The sequence below is a fragment of the Hemicordylus capensis genome, chromosome 4, assembly GCF_027244095.1.
Source record: "Hemicordylus capensis ecotype Gifberg chromosome 4, rHemCap1.1.pri, whole genome shotgun sequence".
Lineage (NCBI taxonomy): Eukaryota > Metazoa > Chordata > Lepidosauria > Squamata > Cordylidae > Hemicordylus > Hemicordylus capensis.
In genome coordinates this window covers 165,363,848-165,377,507 of record NC_069660.1, presented here as the reverse complement: position 1 = coordinate 165,377,507, position 13,660 = coordinate 165,363,848, and the positions used below count along the sequence as shown (strand labels likewise).

Genomic DNA, 13,660 nt, shown 5'->3' with positions numbered 1-13,660 from the left:
GTGACAGAGCCGGCAGTAATGTGGGCAGCCGATACGGCCAACCAGGGCTAAGCCCACTCTCCCTGCAAACCCCCTTCCAGCAAGTCTCACTGATCGTGAGACTCGCCTCTATGTCAGGTAACAAAAGAATGCCAGGTGTGGGTCAGCCACCAACTGTCTGACACTGTAGGATAAAAGGCAGTGATAGACAAGGAGGAAATGGGATCAATGAATGGCGAGTGGAACTGTAAGGTAGGCAAGCAATGAAAAAGCTCTGTTGGGGTTGGACTCACTATTAGACCAAGGAAGAATACTTTAAGATTCTCTCCTCCCTTGTAGACAATTCTGTGTTAAATCTCTTCCACAACGGTTCTGAAGCACCAAGATTTTAAGTTATTGATGCTAAGGTGGGAATGGCCGGGCAGTGAGGATATATTAGAAGAACAAGCAGGTTTCAGAGCAGGTCAGTCCACCATAGTTCAATACCTGATTTTAAAGCATTTGGCAGAAAAATATATTTTGAGACCCCAGGGAGCTTTATTTGTGGCTTTTGTTGGGTTTTAAAATTGGTATTTGACTCCAAATCTATGGATAGATTCTGGGCAAAACTGGAGGCCTCTGTTATGGATTGCTGGTTACTTGCAGGCCTCCGTATGCTATATAACAACATCAACAACTATTGAAGGTGACATGCAAGTAGGGCCACTTATCACGTTCAATTCCTGTGCAGAGGGGAGTGAAACAGGCATGCATACGGGTCCCCTTATTTAATTATTACATCAATTCACTGGTACAATTTCTATTAAATTCTCACTTCCATCCACCAAAGTTGGCATCTCACCCAATTTCTGCACTGCTATATGCATATCTTATCCTTCACTGAAATAGGCCAAATCCATTGGCCACTCCAAATCCATTTAAATTCAATTCAAATTATGGTATTTGCCAAGAGATTTATCGAACATAAGTGCTTATTAATGATTAATGCTTATGAGATTGAACAAGTTAAATTATAAAAGTACCTATGTGTAGTTTTCCAGGTCAATGGTTCATGGAGGGCCCAGTCAGCATATGTTACTCAAAAGGTGCAAAGAAGTGCTTTACCCCTACTAAAGTGGATTACAGCCTTTGTCTCAGAGCAAGCTCATGCGAGGGAAAGAAATGCTGAATAATCTCTGCTTGAGCTGCCTGGCTAGGCTTCTCCTAAAACTATTCTATATTCCCAGTAAGTTTAAAATGCTGCCGCTGCCACCCATCTTATCAACAGAGCTTGAACCTCTCTGTGCTTGGTGTGGAATCCCAGGGAAACTCTCTTTGTTTTGCTCTTGGGCAAGTACAAAAATCTCCCATGTGCAAGCCTGCACATGGTGAGAAAACTGATAGTTTCTGACCATTTGAGGATGTGATTGCACCAGAGGAATCCCCATCCCCCCCCCCCGTTTCCTGAGTTAAAAACCAACTCAGAGAGCCTTGTAAAAAGAAAAGAACTAAAAATACCCAGTTTTATTCTATTACTACAGATTGTTTCTGTCTGAGGCTTTCTCAGCTTTTAAATACAGTTAAAAATACTTGGAATGTTACAAAAAAATAGGTTGTCTTTTATTCACGCTTAACTGTTTTAAGGGTCTTTTGCAATGCCCTAGGTAGGATGGGCGTAGGCTAGTGCATCTTATTTTAATTATGTTACAGGTAAGCAATAATAGACCAGTATCAGGAATACGAAAAACCATGCACACAAAAGAAATAGAAATTCTAATGCAAAGTCTGACTCAACAGACTTTTCTCTAAATTAATCTTCCTGAAGCTAAAGCCCAGGCTTCCTTTCCTTGAACTCACCAAACTCCAGATGAGAATTCAAGCTTCCTTGCCCTCCTTTCTTTCAACAATCTACAGAGTCATTCTCCTGCTGCCAACTTCCATGGCCGCATGTCATCCTGTACACCTCCCGCCTAGCTTCTTTCTCTAACAAAGACCTCCCTTCATCCTGGCAACGGCTCTCTAGATCCCACCCACCTGGTATGCCAGTTGGCTGAACCCTGGATTTCACCAGCCTGTCAGTCAAGACAGGGTTCACTTCAAGTTAACTCTTTAGGGGGAGGGGAGTCTGATCACTACACTTACTTAGTTAGGGTTTCCCCCCCACCCCTATGGAAGTAGGCCTACATATATCCTCAGGGATTCAAGTCTTCCAGGACAAGGTGGTGGCTCAGTTAACCTATGGTGCACAGCTGTGTATTTATAGAGATTTTCACCCCCTGGAAGTAATACAATCTAAGTTTCCTAGAACAATCCTGGGAGCACCCAGCTGTGCTTCTAATGCCACTCTCAGAATCGGAGTGGGACTAGTCTCACTTGAGGCTTGTATTCGTCATTATAATCAACTATTGGCTTAAACTAAAATTTAACTCTATTGGGCTGATCCTCTCCATCCTAATAGACAGTTATGAGTCTGGTTGGAGGAAAGCAGTAGGGGAGAAACTTCAGAGCTACAGATTTTCTCCACTGGTGCCAATTACCTTAGATTTTTTTAAAGGCAAAGGAAATTCTGCAGGATGTACCCTTGAAGGAGGCAAGGGTCTGGATTATGTGTTCTGCCTCTGTAGGGAATTTTAGCACAACGTTTGCTCTGGCAAAATACCTATAAGACCTTTCTCTCCCAGGATCATGGAGAGTGTTTATGTTGGCACGCTTCAGTGTGTTGTCTTCTGCCCTTCTGGAGGGGAGATATTTATGCATACCTTATTCCCAATGTTTGTGCCCCTGTAGTTAGGTTATACATTAATCAGGAGAGCATTATTTTACTTTACTGTTTGTTCTATGAGGACATCTATTCTTCATTTATATTTCCAATTTTGACAGATTACCTGGGCAAGACAGATGATTTTTATATACTCATCTCCTTCTTTCTGACACCAATGTTGAAATTATAAAGTTGTAAGATTTTTCTCTATGACATGTAGTAGAAGGAAGCAACAGGTTCTCAATTAATTGTATACAGACTGGTTTTTTTGTTTGTTTTTTTGGTGGCACTGGGTATTGTATTTGATTTGTTGTATTGGTACTAATATTCTTGTGATTTTTGTTGACTGGTATTGGACCAGAATAAAGATTGATGCTAAGCGTGGTGGTGTGGACTCAAAAGCTGCCACTAATACTATAAAGAGAACCCGAATTTTTTTAAAAAGTGATCAATGAATAGCATAGATCTTCAAAGACTGAGAGCAAAACAAAACAGGTTTTCTTTTTAGAAATTTAATGTCAAGACTGGTGTATAAATACATAAAGACATAAATGAAGACATGAAGTATGCTAGATAGAATCTAGCAATTTCCTTTTCTTTCCTTTACATCCCATCTCAGTTGCCATACAACCCAAAACAGTCTCCATGAATGGGTCAAAATTCAGCTTTTCTGTTTTTGTATCTTCTGGGGTAGTTATGAATAGTTTCTTATGACACAAATGCCTACTTTGTCTGCAGCCAAAGTTTTCCTGGATCCCCCTGCAGAGTAAGACGTGTGGCTAAGCAAAGGAAAGGTTGGTGTTGAATTTAAAATGAAGATTCATTTCAGGCCTTTTTTGATTATTTCATTGTCAGAACTCAAGTCATGGGTATCTGATGGGCTTCCTACAGAAACAATCATTATAGCCCATCTTTGTAGACCAGGTTGTCCCACGTAGTGGCTTGTGTTGCTCAGGATTCCCAACAGTCTGTATGATTGTGCTAGATTGTTGTTCTTTCTAAAGCATATACAAGCCAAAGAAGGTTTTTGACTCTTCAAAATTCACCAGTGTGACTTCAGAGACACTCACGTACAGACTGTCTTGCCTGGAAAGGTTGAATATGGCACCCAGGTAGCTACTTCTGCCCCACATGTGTCTTGCCACGCAGTAGTTAATTTTTCTGTCTTCCATCAGCACTTGAATGTCAGGATACGTTGGATTTCTTTTGAAAATCATGTGTTGAAGAGGTTGGTTGGTGCAGGTCTGGCCTCGAAAGAACACTTTGGAATACACAAAGTAGAGTCCAGCTTCATCAATCACCAGGCCCTTGTTTTCAAACCAAACACCAGAGAGGAAGGCATGTCCATAGGTGCTCTCCCATTCCAGTGGAAGAGACTTCTGGTTTGCTTTGCCTAGACACATGAAATGTCATTGTGAAAATATGGCAACAAGGAGTTTTTTCCTCAAGCCCCACTATTGTGCAAGACATTCTAATATTTCTGGGGCAGTACTTGTGGTAAAAGAATGGTTTTCTATAGAACACTGAAGGGTGCTGAACTGTAAACCTTGATCCTGAAAACCTGGTGTTCCTTCCAGGACAAAACTCATAAGAGCCTATCCCTGCAAGCAGGTATGGCTCACCCAGGACCCCATCCTTCTACCTGCCTGCATGCCAGAGTCAAAAGTTAGCCCTGCCCATCCCCTCCAAAAGCAGATGCTTCCAGAGCAGCTGCCAGGCTTTGCCTGAATCACTGGCTATTGAGGACTTCTTCTCTGCACCCAGCCAATCCCTCTGGTAGCCTAGAATCTTTCCATACAGCAATAAAGTATGGAATATTCAAAGCTTCTGTGCAAGTTCCAAGCGCAACCATACCCCCTTACACATTTTATTTATTTATTTATCATATCTTTATACCACCTGATATGTACATACTGCTTCTTCCCCTCTGCACACAGACTGAGCAGGGATCTTGCACAATTTTCACAACACTGCCAAGCTAGCTTTTGCATTCCAACAGCCCACCCTTTTTCATTACCACTCTTGTGGTATTTAGGAAAAAGAGTGGGCTCTTCTCAGAAGGCAAGAGCTCTCTGGGAGGTGGGTGCTGCAAATCCTGCACGAGATCTCCAGCTGGTGTGTGTACAGATGGTAAAATCCTGCTAGGAAGGAGAGTGGAAGCCTGCGTATATGTGGGGAGTAAGATCGTACTTGGAATTTGTGTGAAAGCTCTGAATATGCCACACTTTATTAACATATGGAAAGATCCCTCAACTCACACCTGGATTCTAACTTCTCCCATCAGCAGGATTCAAGCATTTGTTTGGGCCAAGTAAAAACTTGTAACATAGGCTCCCCTCCCCTACTCCACATCATCCCACTTACATACAATCTCACAAGTCATGAAATGCATTATTTAAAAAAAAATATTGCCATTTTTGAGCCATGGCCCAGGTGGGCTTTTCTATTCCCCAGATCACTCCCCCACCTCTTTTTAAAGACGTCCTGCCTGAAGAACAATAGCATTTGGAAACTTAGTACCTATTTTGTAACTTGCTTGTTGCTAGTCAATCCGCAACATAGACACTTGCTGTATACCAAGTCAGACCATTGGTGTACCTAGCTCACTATTGTGGACTCTGAGTCAGGATTTTATCATTGCCCAACCTGGAGATGCCAGGGACTGAATAAGCCAGTCTTTTTATATCATTTCTCTGCTGGAAATCTTACATTTGAGAAGAAAAGCGAGAAAGAAAATACAGGAAGAAAATTATGCCCATCTTATTTTGGTCCTGACCTTTTTAGTTTCCACATTTGTTCAGCGGTCAGGATACCAGATAGATTCTATCTCTCAAAAACTTGGTTATGTGTTAAGGGCTGGGTCTTTGAAAAAACATGCATCAGAGTGTAGAGCACTACTAACTCTTCAGAATATTGCTTGTCCTACTTGATTTGCTCCAGCAAATCTCACAGTGGATACCCCATAGGTCAGTGGTGTAGTGAGAACACAGGCTGCCCCCATCTTCACACACCAACTGATGGTGAGGGGGGCCCTGATCACCTGCTGGCTGATCTGCCATCCCTGCTGCCGCCACTTGCTGTCCTGCCCACTCCCCTGGCACCCAGGTGGTGAGAAGTGGGAAAGCCCCAAATGTGGCCTTCTTGCTTCCCAGCAGCCCAGAGCTTGCTAGGAATGCAGGATGTGCATGCACTGCAGGTCTTGCATTCCCAGCAAGCTGTGGGCTGCTGGGGAGTGAGAAGACCCCATTTAGGCCTTTCCTACTAGGGAAGTGCACAAAACCAGTTTGCCCAGTTCGGTTCAAGTCCAAATTGGACTCGAACTGAACCAGACATATTTGTTTTTGGCATCCCTGAACTTGGGGCCCAGTTTTGTTCAAATTCAAACCTGTTTGGACCCGGTTCAGGGGTGCCAGACACGTTAAAATTAGGTGGTTGTTTTTTAAAAGGCAGACAATGGCTTTGGGTTCTCAGGGGGTGCTGCTGTGGGAGGGGATTTCTCTGGTGGTCCCCCCTGCCCCCACTGGCCTCCCCCAATCTCCTATGGGCCATTTTGGCCATCTGTGAGTGCATGGTGGCCATTTTTAAGGCCGCTGTGCTTGCACGCAGGCCATTTGCGTGGCCGGATTTCAACCTGCGCAAGCGTAGTAGCCTAAAAATGGCTGCCAAACACTCACAAAGGCCTGGAACAGCCCATAAGAGACTGGGGGGAGGCCGAACCACCAGAGACACCCCTCTCCAGCTGCAGCAGCAGCACCCGTTGAGGCCCCCAAAGCCCTCTGCAGTAGTAAGTCTGCCTTTTAAAAAAAAGACTTTTAATGTATCTGGCACCCCCCAAGCCGGGCCCAACCTGGCCCGGGGGCTTTGGCTCGACCTCAGGCCAAACTGGGCTCAATTCAGTTTGAGACTGAGCCACTCGAACTGAGGTTCAAGCTCGAGCTGGCTCGAAGTTGAGCCAGCTTGCACACCCCTGTTTCCCACTTCCCACCAGCCCAGGAGCCAGGTGAGCGGGCAGGATGGTGAGAGGTGGGATGGCCAGGTGAGTGGCCAGCTGGCTGGTGTAGGGAGAGGTGAGGTGAGCCAGGGGAGTGAGTGGATGGGCCACCGAGCAGCGGGCTGGCCCAGCCGCAAGATGGCCAGACAGCCAACGACTAACTGGCATAGGAAACTCGTTTTTGTCTCTTGTTCTTAGTATATGTCTGCCCAATTATAGCTTCACCCCTGCCATAGGTAATACATACCTTTCCATAAGTATCCTCAAGCATGATTTACAAATTGTAGGTCACTAGGACTAAACTGTACAGATATGTACAACTTAGCCTTAGGTTTTTTCCCTTCATTATAATAGGGTTGCTGCTTTGGCCCAGTTCATGTGCTTGGACCTGGTAGTAGTCATACTTGCACCAGCTTCTGAATGATGTGCACCAATCTCTGCTCTCTGGTGGATCAGCCCTATTGCTATTGCCATGACCTAGGTCTAGCAAAGACATGCCTAGGCTTACTCAACCTCGACAATATCACCCACAACTCAGCACTTAATCTGGGGGGCATTTACTAGCCAACTAGCCAATCTGGGGGGCATTAACTAGCCAACCCCGCACAGAGAATCTGTGCAGTCTTTGGGGCCGGCGGTTACCTTCCCCCCCCCGCCTTCTGCCCCAGTCTCTGCTTCCGGGCCCAGCCCCCTCCCCTCCCCACTGCCACTTCTGCCGCCACCACCCCCGCCACTTTCTTTCCCCCCTCCTGGGCCTTGCCTCCGTAGCCTGGCAAGGCACCTCTGGCCTCCACGGCTGGGCCGCCCCGGCAACCAATCCTCCTGGATGCCTCAGCCAATCAGGTGCATCCGCCGCCCAGCCAATCATCTGGGCTCTGGGACGCACATTCCAAGGCACACCCTGGAGAATTAATAATATAGATGTAGCAATGTGGCAAGGAACACCACCTCAAAGATGCAGCTCCCACTTTTAAACTGAGCTGCCAGAATACCATAAAGATTCCAAGAGCACATCTACGGGCAGCTGTACCTCAATTGAGCTCACAGACTGCCCTATTGTCCAGGGCAAAGCATGATGTCAGAGGGGCTCAACTGTGTCATGTTGTCCCTTCTCTTTGGGGTAATATGTCCTGGGCTTCCAATTTGGCAAGTAATGGCTACATCTGGAGAAAAGGACATTCAAAATTACTCTAAGAAGTCACATAGTGGAGGTCAAGCTCCTTAACGAATAGATGTTGACTCAATGGGCTTCTTAAGAAATGTTTCTTCAAATGCCGTAGACAAGCAGAGCCCCAGCAACTTTTTTCCTGCTGCTACCACAACTTCGGAAGTGGGACTCAGATTTGTGAGCCCCAGAAAGCTTCTGCTCTGTGAACACAGCCCACAGAGCTCTCTCACCTTTTCCGGGCAAACCTGTGGAGGAAACTGCTCTCTTCCCCCAATGATTACAAAGCAGAACTTGTTAATGCAGGATAGTAATTGTGGTCTGCATAGTAAAGCTAGGACCCCAAGAGAGCTCCTTGTGCCTCTGAGGGTTGCCCCGATGGGAGATTACAACTTTTTGCAGTATAGTGCTGGGAAGAGCCACACCAGGTGGGACTTGCCTTTCCTTCCTGAGGGGGCTTCTTTTCTGTAGGGGCTCTACCAGGATCTGGGCCTGGCAGCCTTAGTTGTCTGAGGGCCAAACTGGTAACAGACCAGTGTTTAGGAACCTGGAGGACCTTTCCCATCTAAAAAGTGGTGTGTGGGGTGAGGAAGACATGGTTTAGAGGAGAAATAGGGGGTGGGAAAGGAAGATATGCTTAATATTTCCCTCCATCTCCCCTGCACTCCCCCACCCCCATTTCCAGATTTCCAGAACTGTCTTGTACAAGCAAGAGATAAATACTGCTGGGAGTATGTGGAATGCAAGGGGGAAAGAGCCCCGCCCTTTCTCACCTCCGCTGTTTCTCCCCTCTACCCACTGCTTTTAGAGATTCAGTGGAGATTGCAGAACATCGTTTTATTCCAAGAACATTTTCAAGGTAACCAAGAGGACATCAATCCTGCCACCCCAATAGGTTCCATAGCTGCATTAGCCTTCTATGTCATCACTGTCTGAAGGATGACTTGTTACCCTTTATGCTGCACACCTGTTAAATGTGCTCTCCTCTTGACTTTCTTTTCTGCTGTTCCATTCCGAAGTCCTGTATTATAGTAGAGAAAAAGGGGGGAAAGGTAATTAGATACTGTGTCAGCTTGGAACATAACACAGGATTATATCAGGAATAACAATGAACAAGACAAGGAACTGAAAACTTAAGACTAGCTATGCATGTTCCCTCTTCTGGGTGGGTCTAGGGATGTGCAAAACATTTCAATGTTGAAATGTTTTGACTCAAAATGGGCTGTTTTGAGTATTTTGAGCTTGAAACAAAACACCCTTAAATAAAGGGCCTGTTTCAAGCTAGGAACAAAATGCCATTTCAATTTGAAATGTTTTGACGTTTCAAGTGCCATTTTGGAGGCCCGTTTTTCCCTTGCAGATTGGTTTTCTGGCACTATTTTCCGACTGGCTTGTGATCTCCTTGATTTTTAAAAATTTGTTTAAAATCACTTGCTTGCCCATTTCTTTTGTGGTTGGGTGGTAGGTAGCACCCATCATTAGAGAAGTGTGAACAGTTTTGATGTTTGAAAAGTTTGAAGTCGAACCGATTAGAAGGTTCAGGGTTGAACCAAACCAGACCGAACACCCCCTGACTGTTTGGGGGGGTTGCGAAAGGTTATTTTAAAAAAAAAATAAAAATAAAAATGTTTTACCTTATCCCCCTTGGGGATATCCCCCTCGGGTAGTTCCTGGAGCTGGGGGGGTCTGCAGAGGTTCCCCCTCCCCCTGCCAGCTCTCTTTATGGCCCCCTCCGGCCAGTTTGGCCAATCTTCGGCCGGTTTCCAGCCTTCTCCCCTCAGCGTGGTGGCCATTTAGAGGCTGTGTGCCTGCGCAATTGGCCTCTGCGTGGCCTGGGAGACACGGAGATGTGGCGTGTGCACATTGCGGAGACATGACGTGCGCACAATGTGCACACGCACAAAAGGCTTTCTGAAGCCTTTTGCTGCCAAGAGGGGGAAGGGGTGGCAGGGAGGTATCCGGCTGCCCCAAATGCTTCCCAAAAAATGTGCGCTGGTGGGGGGAAAGTGGCGGGAGGGGTAATTACACCCTCCCCCCACCCTTAAAGGAACCCCCACCCCGGTGTTCGAACTAACAGACCACCCCATGATCAGACCGGTCTGGAGGTCGTGCACATCACTAAAATGGATGTCTAGAATGACCTGACAGATGACACAACAAAGTCACTCATTACAGTCCAGAAGCAGGAGTCTTGGGTGGGGAGCAAGCGCTTCCCTTCAGAGCAAAAAAAGCTACTTCCTCTTATCTTCCCACAGAAAATGTTGCCAATGCTACAATGACTAGGCCAAAATTAAAAAAGTTAAGGACTGTGCCTCAAGGACTAGGAAGATATTCAAGACTGGGAACCATCACCTGCATCCTGTTTCTTTTTCATTTACGCACATGGCCCTCTTGGGCTAAGGGGAAAAGTCAGGCCAGATCTGCAGATATCTCAGAAGGAAAATGGATGCAGAAGTAACATGAAACAGAAAGCATTTCCTTTGCCAATTTCACTGTCCACAATAGGCAGGAAGCTAGTGAGCTGTACAGTAGTTGCTGCTACTGTGTTTGTGGCCCCAAGAGCAGCCTCTTGTGAGGAGCACTGCCCGAGAAGCAGTTCATGATCTTTTCGCCTTCCTCTCCAATCATCCACTCTCATGGGACTGTGCAGGAGCTGAAGGGGTCCGTCCAGGGGTGTAACTATAATAGGGCAAGGGGAGATAGTTGTCTGGGGGCCCACTTGTCTGGGGGCCAGAGGCAAGTCACATGCCTGACTCCCCCAGCTACACACCCGCCTGGGCTTCCTTCAGGCATATTTATCCTCTGAAATTGATGTGTGTTAAGACCTGGAGCTACCAGAACAGCATGTCTTTATCTAGTACCATTAAATGACTTGCATCATGCACAATTAACAAAACCTTTTAAAAAATAATTTAGGATGATGTTCTATTGTGGCACATAGGTGTTTATATATATATATATATATATATATATATATATATATATATATATATATATATATATATATACACATACACATATACATACACACACACACACACACACACACACACACACTGCTTTTTGTTATCACTATTCAGCCTCATTTAAGATTTATTTACTTAGCTGAGCTTCAGTGAGGGGGGGGCATTTTAAAATCTTATATCTAGGCCCACTCCAACCTTGCTACGCCCCTGGGTCCATCTCAGCAAACCCTTTTATCTACTGCAGGCAAGACTGCTTGCAGAGTTGCTGAATAGGAAAATCTTTGTGCTTGTGGTGGCTAATTGTAGCTGGGCTTTCTTTCTATAAAGTGGTGATCAAAATAATCCTCTGCTCTCAAATCAGTTCCTTTCTAAAATTGCACAACGAAACATCTGGAAGTCCACTGTGGATCACTGAGAGTTCTCTGACACGAGGCATTCAAGCTGCCTATATAAACAGGATGGAAGAGCAAGAGGAAGGCTTCGTCTCCCCTACATACCCTGCCTGGGGAAGGTCAGTTTGAGCCAAGAGTTTGAACCTAGGAGTGGAATTCTAACTCAAGCTGCCTAGGTCCAGCACTGCATTCACAACACCTTCTGGTTTAAAGGTTTAATATACTAACAGCCATTTTTTACTCCCCCGCCCCCACCCACAGACTATCATGTGCACAAGAATATCATGTGCTGTATCAAGACAATAAACTAGCAAATTATATTTAAGACACAGAACCACAGTGCTGTCCAATCAGATACTCTCTTGATAAAATATCCAGTCATTCCAAATACTCACTCGTAGTGGATAAAACATACCCTTCCTCAAACCCACTCATTGTTTCAGAGCAGCACAGGCAATTTATAAAGAGTAGAAAGGGAGAAGCTAAATCTGCAATCAGAATACTCCCAGAGTTTTTTGATACTTAGACCTGACTGTTTCATAGAATGTCACTCAAATAATGCAGTTAAAATGGCCCGGGTTTCCTTTGCTGTCAGAAATATACAATTACTATTCCAGACAAAAAAATAAATCTGAAGATCATAAAAAACACAACTAGAGTGTTGAGAAACTCAGGGACCACATCAATCAGGACACAAGAGACTCTGTCAGATGCCTTGTGCTGCTGCTGCCGCCACCCCTCCCCCCCCACCCCAAACAAGGACTTCTCACCTTTGAGCATCTCAGGCGATTGAGGCACATGTCCAGAGCTGGAAAGCTGTCAAGGTAAGAGTCAAACATTTATACTTAGGAAGAAAAACTACCCCATACCATTTTTAATGAGGGGCCCCACATCCTCAGGATCTGCAAATCCAGGTAAGCTTCAGTGGCACAGGATAACCCTTTGCCCAGTTCAAGATGTGCCCCCAGGTGCCTCCTCTTAATTTTTTCATGCACTCAGGTAAGTGAGTGGTAATTACCTCTTTCATTGACTCGAGTTCCTGCTGCAGATGGAGGATTTGAAACATTGCCAACCCAACCCCAGTGAGGGCAAAGAAGGTCAGCAAAAAAACCACCAGGAAGCAGAGACACGTGCCATCCCTCTTGTTCTGCCTATGCTTTTTCCTCTTTGGCACAGGCAGAGGGGGGCGGGCATCCTGATGGGGCACAATTCCAATGGGACACAACCCTGGCGAGGGAAAGTCAGAGCCAGAAACTGCACTGCTGTTTGTCCAGAAGACCTGGGGATACATATAATGCTGGTTCTGTTGCATGGCCAGGAGACACTCAAATTGGATACCCGAGACTCTGAATTCTTCACTCACTCCTGCTGAGCCAAGTTCAGATGCTGCATCAAAGAAATGTTCTCTTCCTGTGCTGCATCCCTCACACGACACCTGCACCCACCACTGCAAAGCGTTTTGGCTGACAGCAGAAAACCTCAGAGAGTGTACACCCACTGCTCTGATGCATGATAGTGTAGCCCTGCCTGCAGAGAGTGAAGAACATGAGCAAGCCCCAAGGCAACTCCAGCAACTGTAATGGAAAAGATGCCCAAGCAAGCTGTTTATGTGGAGCCCAACATGGTAACACTGTCGTTACACACCTGCTCCCCTGCTAACTGGGCAAAGAGGCACATTTCTAATGTGGTGATTCTCTTTATTTAGCAGGGGGAGAGTAACTGGCCCTATCCACCCTCGGCACAGTATTTCCAGTGACTGTTGCTGGTGTCTGTCTTATGTTTCTTTTTAGATTGTGATCCCTTTGGGGACAGGGAACCATCTTATTTATTTATTATTTCTCTGTATAAACTGCTTTGGAAACTTTTGTTGAAAAGTGGTATATAAATAGTTGTTGTTGTTGCTCCCCATTTTGCTGAGGAGTGAGAAGTTCCAGTGGTGCAACCCGACTCTGACCCTTGGAGATCACTGGAGGCTTATGGTGCCTTTGTAATATTTGAACCTAGGAAGCTCAGAGCTGCCTTGTACCAAGTCAGAGCACTAGTCCATCTAGCTCAGTATTGTCTACATAGACTGGCAGCAGCCTCTCCAAGGTTGCAGGCAGGCATCTCTCTCAACCCTATCTTGGAGATGCCAAGGAGGGGAACTGGAATCTTCTGCATGCAAGCACACTGGTGCTCTTCCCAGACTGGCCCCATCCCCTAAGGGATCGTATAGTGCTCACACATGCAGTCTCCCATTCAAATATAAACCAGAGCATACCCTGCTTAGCAAAGGGGACAATTCATGCTTGTTACCACAAGACCAGCTCTCTCTTTTGCTAATAACCAGATTAGGCAATAGATTGAATTTAAACAGCAAAGCATTCCTACAAGTCAAGCAACAGGTTACATCAATTCCTGGGGAGCAGACCCTTGCACCCAAAGTAG

The 13,660-nt window shown here is 45.6% G+C and overlaps 1 protein-coding gene across 2 annotated transcripts; it reads right to left on the bottom strand.

Annotated features, from left to right (window-relative positions):
* Positions 1-3,215: 3,215 nt before the first annotated feature.
* FASLG (Fas ligand) lies at positions 3,216-12,673 on the bottom strand. Of its 2 annotated transcripts, XM_053247993.1 has the most exons (4): positions 12,252-12,673; positions 12,004-12,049; positions 8,843-8,896; positions 3,216-4,112 (listed from the first exon to the last, which is right to left on the bottom strand). In XM_053247993.1, the coding sequence occupies exons 1-4, from the start codon at positions 12,543-12,545 to the stop codon at positions 3,718-3,720; spliced, it is 789 nt and encodes a 262-aa protein (XP_053103968.1). In that variant the 5' UTR covers positions 12,546-12,673; the 3' UTR covers positions 3,216-3,717. The 2 variants fall into 2 exon arrangements, 1 of the variants encoding a protein (XP_053103968.1); XR_008306556.1 differs by lacking the exons at positions 8,843-8,896; positions 12,004-12,049; positions 12,252-12,673 and adding an exon at positions 6,958-7,389 and having other exon boundaries at positions 3,977-4,112.
* Between the last annotated feature and the right edge of the window lie 987 nt (positions 12,674-13,660).

What these genes read in the sequence shown, in the direction of transcription:
- FASLG (XM_053247993.1), bottom strand. Translation starts at nt 12,545, where the DNA reads ATGCAACAGAACCAGCATTATATGTATCCCCAGGTCTTCTGGACAAAC. An exon ending in AACTCGAGTCAATGAAAGAG is followed by an intron (nt 12,050 to 12,251) that starts GTAATTACCACT and finishes TTACCTTGACAG; the next exon opens with CTTTCCAGCTCTGGACATGT. An exon ending in ATCGCCTGAGATGCTCAAAG is followed by an intron (nt 8,897 to 12,003) that starts GTGAGAAGTCCT and finishes ACTATAATACAG; the next exon opens with GACTTCGGAATGGAACAGCA.